The 13,795-nt window shown below is 43.8% G+C and overlaps 1 protein-coding gene across 8 annotated transcripts in view; it reads left to right on the top strand.

Annotated features, from left to right (window-relative positions):
• Positions 1–13,795, top strand: part of adat2 (adenosine deaminase tRNA specific 2) — a 130,393-nt gene that overhangs the window by 10,156 nt on the left and 106,442 nt on the right. For 7 of the 8 annotated variants that reach the window (XM_068045565.1, XM_068045562.1, XM_068045561.1 and 4 more), the window contains 2 exons: positions 1,307–1,457; positions 5,215–5,321. The exons of the other annotated variant lie outside the window; for it this stretch is intronic. In XM_068045565.1, the coding sequence (XP_067901666.1) occupies positions 1,307–1,457; positions 5,215–5,321 (258 nt within the window). The remainder of the gene's footprint in view (positions 1–1,306; positions 1,458–5,214; positions 5,322–13,795) is intronic. 8 annotated transcript variants of the gene reach the window in all.

Here is a 13,795-nt window from a genome sequence, read left to right as displayed (position 1 = left end):
GCCAAACGTGGGTTTTCAAAGTCTGTTGATGGTAAGATGGAGAAAAGTTTAAAGTGTTTTGCAGTTTTGAAGTGCTCAGAAAGGATGAGAATTTGGATGGGACCTGGTTTACAAACCTTGTAATCCATGCCTGTCTTTCGTGGCCCTCCTCCATGGCATCTTGATTCCACTTCTACCAGTCCCAGTGCATCTTCAGCAATGCCGTTTCCTCCCTGCTTCTGTAGCCACTTCCAGTGGTCTCTAATAATCCATCCTGTCTCCTCCCTTCCAGGCCAGCATGCCATGGAGACATCATCCATAATCCGTGGGATCACCTCTAAATGTATGCTGGTGACACCCAGCTCTCTCTCCTCCAAGACCCTACAACCATTTCTGTGATATCAGACTGTCTGATAGTAATTACCAGAATTACCTTCAACTGAATGTCAGGAAGTCCAAAACCATTCTTTTCATAAGAAACTGCTTTCTTCCCATTGACTCCATCCCGCACCTTGACTGCTTTCTGAGACTGAGTCAGATGGTTTCTTATGAAACCCAAAACTGAGTTTCAAACCCCAGGACCTTCTCTCCATCATAAGGTCAGAAGTGGGGATGTTCGCTGCTGATTGTATGATGTTCAGTACCATTCGCAAATCCTCAGATACTGAAGCAGTCTGTGTCCAAATGCAGCGAGACCTGGACAACATCCAGGCTTGGGCTCAAAAGTAATATTCGTGCCACCAAAGTGGCAGTCAATGACCATCTGAAAAGATAGAATCTAACCATCTTGCCTTGACATTCAGTGGCATTACTATCGCTGAATCCCCCACTATCAACATCCCGGGGGTTACCATTGACCAGAAACTGAACTGCACCAACAATATAAATACTGTGACTACATGAGCAGGGCAGAGACTGGGCATTCTGAAGCGAGTAGCTCAGCTCCTGACTCCCGAAAGCCTGTCCACCACTGTCACCGTCAGAAACATGACCCACCTCAGCCCTACTGCCTAGTTTCCTAGCCTGAGCCACTGCCTTCAGGGTGGGGGGGTGGAAATAAAACAAGGAACAGTCTGTGCAGCAATAAACAGCACACCCCTGAAATCCAATTGTGCAATAAGCAAGAATGGGAAGAGCACTCTGCGTCACACTTAAATGGTGCATCACTTCCAAAGTATTACAGATATCATCAACAAATTCAGCTGGATATCTAGCAGAGTATGGCTATGTTTGAGCAGATTAACCAAAGTGGTCTTTCCTGGTTCCATTCGCTCTTGTATTCCAAGCTCAGCTGCTTACATTCTAGGATTTTTATCTGTCCACGCAGGCTACCAGTCATGCAGAGATGGTCGCCATTGGCCAAGTCTTGGAGTGGTGTCACCAAAAGGGCCGGGACCTGGAGGAGGTATTTGGACACACAGTCCTGTATGTCACTGTAGAACCATGTATCATGTGTGCTGCTGCCTTGCGGCTGCTGAGTATCCTTTGGTGATTGCATCATGTAACAACAAGAGACGTAACTCTATTTAAAGAAGGGATTTTTACTTTAAATACCCCACATCTCTTTTTCCCCCCCCCTGCCCCTCCCCCCAAAACAAGGAAAAGTAAGCATGATTTCTGAAAATTGTATAAGTTGGTAAGTGTTGATGCTTTAGTGAACAAAGTAGTTTAGAAGCAATCTTCCACTGAAAATTGCAGACTGGGAAAAAGGAGCGTTATTGTCAAAGTTCTCATCCTTGTCTTCAAATCCCTCCATGGCCTCGCCCTCCCTGTCTCAAACTTTCTTCAACTCTCCACCCCTCCGAGTATCAGCACACCTCCAATTTTAATCACTCTACCATTGGCGGCCATGCCTTTAGCTGCCAAGGCCCTGAGCTCTGGAATTCTCTCCCTGAACCCCTCTTTCTCTCTTTCCTCCTTTTAAGATGCTCCTTAAAACCTACCCCTTGACTTCATATCTCCTTAGGTGACTCGGTGTCAAATTTTGTTTGATAATGCTCCTGTGAAATGTCTTGGGAGGCTTTACTTCATTAACGAGACTATATAAATGCAAGTTGTTACTAACAAGGTGATCTGCTATTATACAAAAGCTTAATTTCATGCCTGTGTATAATTGTTTATGTATAAAAATTATATAATAGTTGCCCAATCCCACAGACTTGTTTAATTTTTGCCTGTATGTTTTTGGCAAACTCAGGAAGGATCACTGCTTTCATGTCTTCCTTGAACCACTGTGAGATTAGAGATTTGCAACAAAAAAAGACTTAATTGTAGATTTTCGCCCAAGAATTCTTAAGACAAGAACAAATGAACATATACACACACACACACATACTTTTGTCCAGAAAAACCTTGCAGCACATGAGACTTCATTATGGGGTTGTTAATTATTCTAATGCAGTGTCACTTTCCGGTGCTATTTAGATGTGAACAGACTATTTATAGCGATAAATTACAGTATTGGGTTGGCATTCAGTTGAACTGCACATCACAGCAGCCACTTGGGAGAGTGATTAAGTGGGACGCAACGCTCCTCATCCTTAACTGTGTTGAGCAGTAATTATACATGTTGCTGTATAGCGAGTGCATGCTCCTGTCATTTGAACGAACGGACAGGGCCACAGCTGTCGAGGGTAGCATTATAAATAAAATGGGGGCAATTGTACCGAGGGTGCAGTGTCAAAATCATGGCCTCAAGCTTAGTTAGTCCATAATTTTTCAGTTATTTAAATTTTATCGGTTTTTTGCATTCTCCAAGTTGGTCTGCATGGTGCATTAAGCTCTCGAAGCAGCTCAAAAGCACGTATCACAGTGATCTAATCTTTTATTTTTTGCTTTATGGTATTAGTTGGGGAGGAGGGGGATTGTTGACCAGGGGAACTCCCTTCTCCTCTGAACAGATTGGCTTGACCATAACACCTCCATAGGACATTCCCACCCCCAGTCCCCTAAACAATGCAGCCCCCTTGCAGTACTGCGCCATCCTGGTGGAAACTTCAACTTGTGGCTTCTGACGCAGGGGTGAGAGTCCTACCACCAGAGCCAAGCAGTCATTTATGTTCCTCAACTACATGGTCTTTAATCCTCCTGAATACTCATTGCATTGAAATCAAGAGTCATCACACCATGTCCCTACTCTAGCTCACCTTTTTTCCAGGACCACAATTCTGTGGAGCTCCCTGCCTCCTTTAATTATCCATTCTTCCTACTATCTTAAAATCCAAGCTGTTATCTAACCACTAACCCTAGCAGCTGGGGCATTTAAATTCAATTAATTAAATCTGAAATAAAAAGCTCATGTCAGCAATGGTTGTAAAAACCCATCTGGTTCACTAATGTTCTTTAGGGAAGGAAATCTGACAACTTTATCTGGTCTGGCCTTTATGTGACTCCAGACCCACAGCAATGTGGTTGACTTTCAACTTCCCTCTGAAATGACCTAGCAAGCGATTCGGGTGTATTCAAGAAGGCAGCTCACCACCACTTCTCAAGGGCAATTAGGAATGGGCAATTAATGCTGGATTTGGCAACGACGCCCACATCCTGTAAATGAATAAAAAGAAATGATTTCCTGACTTATCTTGTCTTCTGCACTACCTGGGTTCCTCCAGTCCTCCAGGTTTGGAGGAATGGGAGGTGATCTCATTGAAACATGAAATTCCTGAGGGGCTTGGCAGGGTAGATGCTAGGAGGATTTTACCCGTGACTGGCAAGTCTGGAACTGGGGGTCACGTCAAGGAATGGGAGGGGTCAGTTATTTGGGAATGAGATGAAAGATTTCTTCACTCAAATGGTTGTGAATCTGTGGAATCCTCTACCCCGGGGGATTGGATGCTCGTTTGAGTATGTTCAGGTCAGAGATTGATGAATCTTTGGATTCTGAGGGAAATGGGGTATGGGGATCGTGTGGCAAAGTGGAGTTGAGGTAGAAGATCCACCATGAACTTGTTGAATGATGAAGCAGGCTCAAAAGGCCAAATGGCCTACTCTTCCTATTTGTTATGTTCTGATATGAAAGAAAGAAAGAAAAAGCTTGCATTTATGTAGTGCTTTATAGCCTAATACTTGGCATCAGGTGGCAGGACTATATCTCCAACACAGAAGTCCTTGAAGCGGCCAACACCCCCAGCTTATACACACTACTGAGTCAGCGGCGCTTGAGATGGCTTGGCCATGTGAGCCGCATGGAAGATGGCAGGATCCCCAAAGACACATTGTACAGCGAGCTCGCCACTGGTATCAGACCCACCGGCCGTCCATGTCTCCGCTATAAAGACGTCAGCAAACGCGACATGAAATCGTGTGTCATTGATCACAAGTCGTGGGAGTCAGTTGCCAGCATTCGCCAGAGCTGGCGGGCAGCCATAAAGACAGGGCTAAATTGTGGCGAGTCGAAGAGACTTAGTAGTTGGCAGGAAAAAAGACAGAGGCGCAAGGGGAGAGCCAACTGTGCAACAGCCCCGACAAACAAATTTCTCTGCAGCACCTGTGGAAGAACCTGTCACTCCAGAATTGGCCTTTATAGCCACTCCAGGCGCTGCTTCACAAACCACTGACCACCTCCAGGCGCATATCCATTGTCTCTCGAGATAAGGAGGCCCAAAAGAAAGAATAGCCTATGAATTAATTTTGAAGTTGTCATATGAGTCTTGACCCTTCCCCAGGTCTGTCAACGAAAACACATAAGAAATAACCTGTCCCTTTCAACTTATAATTACAGTGCTAGTTTTGAAAGAGTAAATAGAGAAACTGTTTCCAATGGCTGAATGGTAACCTGAGGACACAGATTCAAGGTAATTGCCAAAAGAAGCAGTGGACACGCAAGGTAAATTTTTTTATATATTGAGTTGCAATTTTGAATGCACTGTCTGAAAGGGCGGTGGGAGCAGATTCAGTAGTGACATTAAAAGCGAATACTTGAAAGGAAAAAAATTTACAAGGCTATAAGGAAAAAGCAGGAACTGGGACTAACTGGACATCTCTGCCAAAGAGCAGGCAGAGGTACAATGGATTGAGTGACCTCGATCAGTGCTGCATCATTCTGTAACTCCAGTTTAATAGCCATAACACTCAGTATCTCCCTCCCGACCAGCAGGAAGAAGGAAAAAAAATTGCAAGAAGGGGTTTGGGAAGGAGGGGAGACAGGGCTCCATCCCAAGTATTTTCTCTTCCTTCCTAACTATGTTTTGTTTTTAGTGGAAGAAAAGCTTCTTTTTCTGCTTAACCATGTCACAGACATCCCACTGGTTGTGTACGGCTGTCAGAATGAGCGGTTTGGAGGCTGTGGTTCAGTACTGAACATTCCCACAGATGATTTACAGTACACCGGAGCACCCTTCCAGGTAACTCCTTTCAGAAACCCAAGAATAGCAATTTTTAAGTGTCTTTGTATTAGTCCAAGTTCAACCGGAAGCGTTTTCTTCCAGATGTGTTGCAAGTTTATGTCTCCAAAGCTATTAGTGATATCCAAGAAGCTTTCTGTCAATACTTTGTGACACCCCATGCAAGCAGAAAGCGAAGGAAACTTGTCTGCCTCCAAAAACAAGGATTCCCGCAGGCCAGATAAGTTTTAAGACTGAGGCAGATACAGAAGCATTACTTCGGGACATGCAAGCCTACAACTTCAACATCAGTCTGGCCATTGAGTTGAATGCAAGCCATTCTGTCACAGAGCTAAAAGGGTTAAGTTATGAGGACAGTTTGCATAGACTAGACTTGTATTCCCTTGAGTATAGAAGATTAAGGGGTGATCTGATCTAGATGTTTAAGGTGATCCAAAGGAGTTGGTATGGTAGATAGAGAGAAATTGTTTCCTGCAGTGGGGATGTCCAGAGCAAGGCAGCCTTAAAGTTAGAGATAGGCTTTTCAACAATGATGTCAGGAAATACTTTTCCACACAAAGAGAAGTGGTAAGCTGGAACACTCACCCCCAAAAAGCTGTTGAGGCTTGGGGGGAGTGGGGATAGATTTTTGTTAGGCAAGAGTATTAAGGGATATGGAACCAAGGCTGATAAATGGAGTTCAGATACTGATCAGCCATGATCTAATTGAATGTCTGAACAGGCTCGAGGAGCTGAATGGCCTCCTCTTGTTCCTATAATCCGTTGTGCAAGGTCAAACCTTACTGCCATTTGTGAAAGAGCACCTATCCGTTTCGGTGGAACTACACACTTTACATGGTTTGCTGCTTTTTAAAAATGTGGAGCCCCTGATGTTCAGTGAAGTCTAGAGGACCCACTGACTTTCAGAGATGTCTTCTCAAATCTATACTGAAACATTTCTATGAAGTTTAATGTACACTCTAATCTTTAGGAGCTCCATGGGTGGTAGAGAAATGTGCTGCCACAATCAGCGGTGAGCCATTCTTTATTTAATCAGCACTGCGGTGCTTAATGCCAGCTGCTGAGGCAGTGCTGGTGAGGGAAATAAAACTACGATTGCAGGAAATTTGAAGCAAAAGCAGCAGGTGCGTCCGCTTCAGAAAAGAAAAAAGACAGGTTAACATTTTGGGTGTGGACCCTTTGTCAGAACAGGAAAGAGAAAGAGGCGAGTTCTTTCCTAAGTGAAGATGAAGAAGGCTAACAAGTGAAAGACCAAAGTGAGGAGTCCTAAATTAATTAAGCAGGCGACTGAAAGGTATAACAGCCTTTGAAAAGGATTTTTAAGAATGTTGTTCCCTGGATGTGTTGACACTGGAAAGACCATATTTATTGCCCTGAGAAGCTGGTAGTGGGAATTCTCCTCGAACTGTTGCTTTTCACTTGCTGATAATGTTCCCAACAATGGTGTTAGGTTGGAAATTGCAGGATTTTGGTTCAACATTGATACCCTTCCAAATCAGAGTAGTGTGTGGTTTAGAGGGGAACATGGAGGTGGTGATGTTCCCCTGACATTGCTGCTCTTGTCCCTCTCAGTGGTGGAGGCTGCAGGGGAAAGAGGTTGAAGAAACATTGGCAGGTTACAGCGATGCATCCCATACATCATACGTACTGCTGTCACAATCCCCATTGGTGGGGGTGAGCAGGTAGTGAATCCAGTGAAAAGAACATCAGCCAAGCAAACTCCTCTGTTGTGAATGGAAAAAAGCTGTGCATGGATGAAAAAGTGCCAGAGGAATGGCAGTGCAGAGACAAAAGGAGTGAAACAGCTCTGAAATAGAGAAGAATGAAGAGGTAGTTTGGTTGGAATAACAGGCAGGAAAAGTGAGGAGACACTTAGTGTCAAGAAAAGAGAAGGCTGAGCGGTAACCTGATCGAGGGCTTTAAGATTAAGAAAGGGTCAATAGGGTAGACGTAGAAAAGCTATTTCCACTTGATTGGGAGTCCAAAAACTAGGGGTCGTAAATATCACATAAATCCAATAGGGAATTCAGGAGAAAACTTCTTTACCCAAAGAGTGGTGAGAATGTGGAACTCACTACCACGGGGAGTGGTTGAGGTGAACAGCATAGATGCATTTAAGGGGAAGCTAGATAAATACTTGAGGGAGAAAGGAACAGAGTGATATGCTGATAGGGTGAGATGGAGCAGCAGGGGAGGAGGCTTGTGTGGAGCAAAAACACCAGAATGGACCAGTTGGGCTGAATGACCTGTTTCTGTACTGATGTTCCATGTAAAAGGAGTGGGGGCAGAATTAATCTGATTGTTATGCACTAATCACGTGACAGCGGACATCAATAAGGCGCACAAGGCAACCAATGTGATGATTTTCTGCTTGTATTTTCTTCTGCTCTGCCAGGCTCAAATCACCTGTCCCCTTTGCCTATGAGAAAAGATAAAGGAGAAAATCTCATTTCTAAACATACCCCTTGGTTGGTTTTAGAAAAAGAAAGTTATTCCCACAGTGGAAGCCTGGTATTTTAGCTCTTGTTGCCTCTGGCTGCTTAAGTAATGTCACTGACAGGAAGAAGCCACACGTGTCCCAGGGCAGTTCCAATCATTGGTGGGCACACCAGGTCGCCCCCATCTCGGCTGCCAACTCTTGTTGGATATATTCCTGGAAATTCCTGGAAGTTTCATCATATGAGCTCCCACCCCTAACTGCCCTACCCAGCCAAATAGCTTTTTTTCCTATCTTTAAATAATTAGTAGAAATATAGAAAAATATATGGCACAGAAGGAGGCCATTCCACCCTTCATGGCCGTGTTGGCTGAAAAAGAGCTGTCCGGTCTAATCCCACTTTCCAGCTCTTGGTCTGTAGTCCTGTAGGTTACGGAATCTCAGGTACATATCCAAGTATTTTGAAAATGCGATGAGGGTTTCTGCCTCTACCATCCTTTCAAGCAGTGAGTTCCAGACCCTCACCTCTGTCCAGTGAAGAAATTATTCCTCAACTGCCCTATAATCTTCCTGCCAATTAATTAAAATCTATACCCCCTAGTGATTTCTCATGCCGCCTCTGGTTCTTTTGCAGGTCACCTTAAATCTGTATGCTCTGGTTCACGACCTTCCCGCCAATGGGAACAGTTTCTCTGTACTTACTCTGTTTAGACCCCTCATGATCTCCCCTCACACCGAATACAAAGAAAAATACTGCAGATGCTGAAAATCTGAAGTAGAACAGAAAATGCTGGAAATAGAAACATAGAAAATAGGAGCAGGAGTAGGCCATTCTGCCCTTCGGGCCTGCTCCGCCATTAAAAAAAAGATCTTGGCTGATCGTCTAATTTAGTACCCTGTACCCCCTTTCTCCCCATATCCCTTGATCCCGTTGGCATTAAGAAATATATCTATCTCTTTGAATATATTTAATGTTTTAGCCTCCACTGCCTTCTGCGGTAGAGACTTCCACAGATTCACCACCCTCTGAGTGAAGAAATTTCTCCTCATCTCAGTTCTAAATGGCATACCCCGTATCCTGAAACTGTGACCCCTGGTTCTGGACACCCCAGCCATCGGGAACATCCTCCCTGCATCTAGCCTGTCTAGTCCTGTTCGAATTTTATAGGTTTCTATGAGATCCCCTCTCATTCTTCTAAATTCTAGTGAATGTAGCCTAGTCGACCCAATCTCTCCTCATACGTTGCAGTATAACCTGACATTTATCCATATTATACTGCATCTGCCATGCATTTGCCCACCACCTAACTTGTCCAAATCACATTGGAGCCGCTTTGCATCCTCCTCACAGCTCACATTCCCCTCTCCCCCCACCCTCAGTTTTGTGTCGTCTGCAAGCTTGGAAATGTTACATTTAGTTCCCTCACCCAAGTCATGAATATATATTGTGAATAACTGGGACCCAAACATTGATCCCTGCCGTAACCCACTAGTCACTGCCTGCCACCCGGAAAAAGACCCGTTTATTCCTACTCTCTGTTTCTTGTCTGTCAACCAATTCTCAATCCATGCCAGTATATTACCCCCAATCCCATGTGCTTTAATTTTGCACACTAACCTCTTCTGTGGGACCTTATCAAAAGTCTTCTGAAAATCCAAATACACCACATCCACTGGTTCTCCCTTATCTAATCTACTGGTTACATCCTCAAAATACTGCAGTAGTTTTGTTTCCATTTCGTAAACCCATGCTGACATTGTGCAATCCCGTTTATGCTTTCCAGGTGTTCTACTACAACATCCTTTATAGTAGACTCCAGCATTTTTCCCACTACAGATGTATGGCTAACTGGTCTGTAATTCCCTGTTTTTTTCTCTCCCTCTTTTTTTAAATAATGGGGTTACATTTGCCACCCTCCGATCTGTAGGAACTGCTCCAGAGTCTATAGAATTTTACGGTAAGATCAGTTGAAGGTTGAGAGGGACCCCAAGACGCCTTTCTCACCGGGTCGCAACATTTCACTGTGCTGATCTGCTACATGCTATGTACTGATTTAATTTTTTTTTCATGTTTGCACTTGCTGCTGTTCAATATTCAGTCCGTTAACACCTTATCTGTACTAATGCTTTGTCTTTCAACACACCATTAACGTATTGTTTGCCTTTGCTCCATGACCTTTTGGTCAGCTATGTGACCTTGTCCAATCTACACCTTCTCCTTTGTTATCTCTTGCTCCACCCCCACCTCACTTGCTTATAACCTGTGACATTTCTAATATTTGTCAGTTCCGAAGAAGGGTCACTGACCCGAAACATTAACTCTACTTCTCTTTCCACAGATGCTGCCAGACCTGCTGAGTGGTTGCAGCATTTCTTGTTTTTATTACTGATTTAATTAATCTTAGGTTGACAATTTTGGCAGCCCCTGGGAAAGATTGTTTACTGTGCCTTGTGCTGCTTTCTGCAGCAAGTGGAACCAGAAGTGATGTATCCAGTTCTTGCGCATATTTTGTTTTAAGAATTTCTTTTAACTAAGATGAACTTTGTACATGTGTAGGTCAGGAATTCCTGAGCAGTACATCATATATATTTTTTTAATGGGACTAGAGATCACAGCATTATTAGGTTAAGTTTAGAGACCTCCCATCTTCATACTTCTCCACTGTGGGTTAAGAATCCGTCTGGTCCCTTTTTTGTAGTGGCATTGTCGATGTGCTTGTGAAAATTTCCTTTGTTCAGTACTACTGGCAACATCTAGAATATGGCTTTGCTAGAAATACAGAGCAGGAAAATTCTTCACAAAGGTTTTTCACCAGTGATGGTGTCTGTCTCGGCTCATGTAGTAGCACTCTCACCTTTGAGAGGCTTTATTGCTGGCCCAACTGAGCCCAGCACAGACCTGGTAGGGGTCACAACTGGAAGCTATGTTGGGCAGTTCATGCACTAACAGTCTTTATATTTAAGAAGAGAAAAGTTTAGCAGTACTTCAAGCCATGTCACCCTATCTGAGCCAACTGCTTAATTCTCCAAGGAATAGGAGCAGAAGTCAGCAAGACAGCCCTTCCAACCTGCTCCGCTATTCAATAAATTCATGGCTGATCTTCCACATCAATTCCACTTTCCGGTTCAATCCTTTGATTCCCTTAGTGCTCAGAAATCTAGCAATCTCGGTCTTTAATACTCAACAACTGAGCATCCACAGCCCTCTGGGGTAGAGGATTCCAAAGGCTCATAACCCTATCAGTGAAGGAACTTCTCTTCATCTCAGTCTACTGCCATCTCCAGTGTTTGCTAAGCAATAGGTTAATTCCTTGCGCTATACTGGAGCAACAGCAACAATTTGCATTTATAAAGCACTTTTAACAAAGAAAAATTCCCAAAGCAATGGAAGGAGAGATTAGCATGGATGAGCAGATGCTTGGTCAATGAGGTGGGTCTTAACAGCAGAGAGAGAGAGAGAGATGGAAAAGTTTAGGGAGGGAATTCCAGAGAGTGGGGCCCAGATGCCTGAAGGCACAGTGGTGGGGTGAAGAATCAAAAGGCCAGATTCAGAGAAACAGAGAATTGAGGAGTGGATTGTATGGCTGGAGGAGGTTAAGGTAAAAACCTAGAGGCGATGGATAAGTAAGACAGTGCAGGATTCAGTACAGAACGCAGAATTTTGGATGAATTGAAGTTTACGGAAAGTGGAGAATGGGAAGTCAGAAAAGAAAGTAGCAGAACTGTTGATTCTGCAGGTAACAAATGCACGGTTAGCCAAATGGCAATGTTGAAAGCAGGCTATATTTGGAGGATACGGGGTCAGAAGCACAACCACTTTCAGTGTATGAGACTGGGGGCAGTTTAACATGATTATTTCAAATTCCGCAAAGCTACTGCAGATTAGTTGATCTGTTGAATTACTTGGAATGAGTCAGATTCTCTGTTTTCTAACACCAACTGTTACTGTATGTAGCAGAAAATATATAATCTACTATCCTATGACATTGGTCACACAATTTTCTGTGAGAAAATAAAAATTTCAGAGCAAAAACGGTCTGAATAAAAAAGCTAGGTTATTAGATTGCTCATTTGACACCATATACCTGTGTGAATTTGTACAAGATGTACAATAACAAGGGAGTTAATGCTGCTTCTGTGTCCCACCTTGGCACATGACTAAACTATGGCTCTTCCATTTCACACACGAGCCTTGCGCTGTCTTTGACAGAGTGCCAGTTTAGTACTGCATCTGACCTTGGTGCTGATTTCTGCTGAATCGCTGGCATTGCTCGTGATGTTGGGCTTGTACCTATGGTGAACTGAATTGAGACAGGCTTAAACTTAATGCAGGTGGACCATCAAAGGATACTGCAACATACAATAGCCTCATGGTCATTCTAGTCAATGAGTTGCGCATGGAAAGTCGAGACCAGAGGTAGTCTTTAGGTGCAGAGCAGGCAGGGGATAATTGGACCCCAGAGTGTGCACATGTATTTTGTTCCCCATTTAAAAGTGATACATTCTTTCCTTGCACAGAAGTGCAGACAGAAGCAAGGTTTTTAATATATAGAAATGTTCATTTTATAAAATATTCTGATTTGATTTTGCTTTAATTTTCAATATTCTGAAGTGAAGTTTTGATTTTAAACCTGACTATTGGTCTCATGATTGAAGCCACCATTTCTACATCTCCTAGATATGGGGAGGGATGCTGATGCGATGCATTTAAGCACCTTAGCCCTCATCTGATAGCAATGGAACATCCCTCACTGTAGAGAAAGGAGCATATTGTGTGACTGCCTCATTGTCCTCAAGTTAGCATGTTGGGGCATTCCCAAGTGAAGGGTTTTGTCTACAGCTCCCATTATCTTTCAATCTTGTAACCAAATTTTAAAGAACAAATATAGCAGATGTACTTGAATTCACTGTGGGCCTGCGTCCAGTAACACAGAGTATTCCTTTATCAGAGAGAGTGCACAAGGACTCTGGAATAGATTCAGTTATGTAGCAGACTGTCGCATTAAACTCCCCTTAAGGTATTTTCAGCACCCCTATTGTGTCTTCACATATTCGGTGTCTGCGCTGAGGAAATTAACCTTCCGATTAACTCCCACTGCCTGGGCTTAATTCCAGTCACTTAGGAGATGAAATCACAATGTTGGACTTGACATTTGGATCACACTGGCGGCCTGTATCCAGAAATTATTTGCTTTGTTGTGTTTGTGCGTGTGTGTAATGCCCAAAGTCAACAGATGGGGGTGACATTGCATTCCTGGAGCCACAAATGCAGTTTTAATTCGTGTTTCTTCTTCGGGGATGAGCCACTTCCTGCCTTTTGCTCTAGCCAGGAGCATGGAAAATCCTGTTTTTGCAAATCATTTTCTGGCTGCTGATGTTGCCAGATTGGGCCAGTCAGCCAGCACGCACCACCATTCACAATTGGACGGAGGTTCACTGTCAAATTCCGATTAATTGATTGGCTGAACTTTGTCACTTTTCAATTAAAGTGACCTGACAGCTCTGAATCCCAGCCTCTGAGATATGCCCAGCTTCCTCTACACACCAAATGTTGGGGAAAATTGCCCCGTAAATGGCTTAACATCCCAACGGGCTCAAATGCTGCATTAGTAGTTTTGTCTGGCAAGATTGAAAGCTGTTTGACAAACTTTATGTAAATTGTTGATTGCTCTTGCTTGCTTGGTGCAAGCTGTGGCTCAGTGGGCAGCACTTTCGCCTCTGCATCAGAAGGCCATGGGTTCAAGTCCCACTCCAGGGCACAAAATCTAGGCTGACGCTCCCAGTGCAGTACTGAGTGAGTGCTACACTTTCAGAGATGCCGTCTTTCTGATGAGACGTTTCTATGAAGTTTAATGTACACTCTAATCTTTAGGAGCTCCATGGGTGGTAGAGAAATGTGCTGCCACAATCAGCGGTGAGCCATTCTTTATTTATTCAGCACTGCGGTGCTTAATGCCAGCTGCTGAGGCAGTGCTGGTGAGGGAAATAAAACTACGATTGCAGGAAATTTGAAGCAAAAGCAGCAGGTGCGTCCGCT

The sequence above is a fragment of the Heterodontus francisci genome, chromosome 13 (assembly GCF_036365525.1).
Source record: "Heterodontus francisci isolate sHetFra1 chromosome 13, sHetFra1.hap1, whole genome shotgun sequence".
In the NCBI taxonomy this organism is placed as follows: domain Eukaryota; kingdom Metazoa; phylum Chordata; class Chondrichthyes; order Heterodontiformes; family Heterodontidae; genus Heterodontus; species Heterodontus francisci.
The sequence above is the reverse complement of the archived record's forward strand: the minus strand, read 5'-3'. Positions and strand labels throughout refer to the sequence as shown.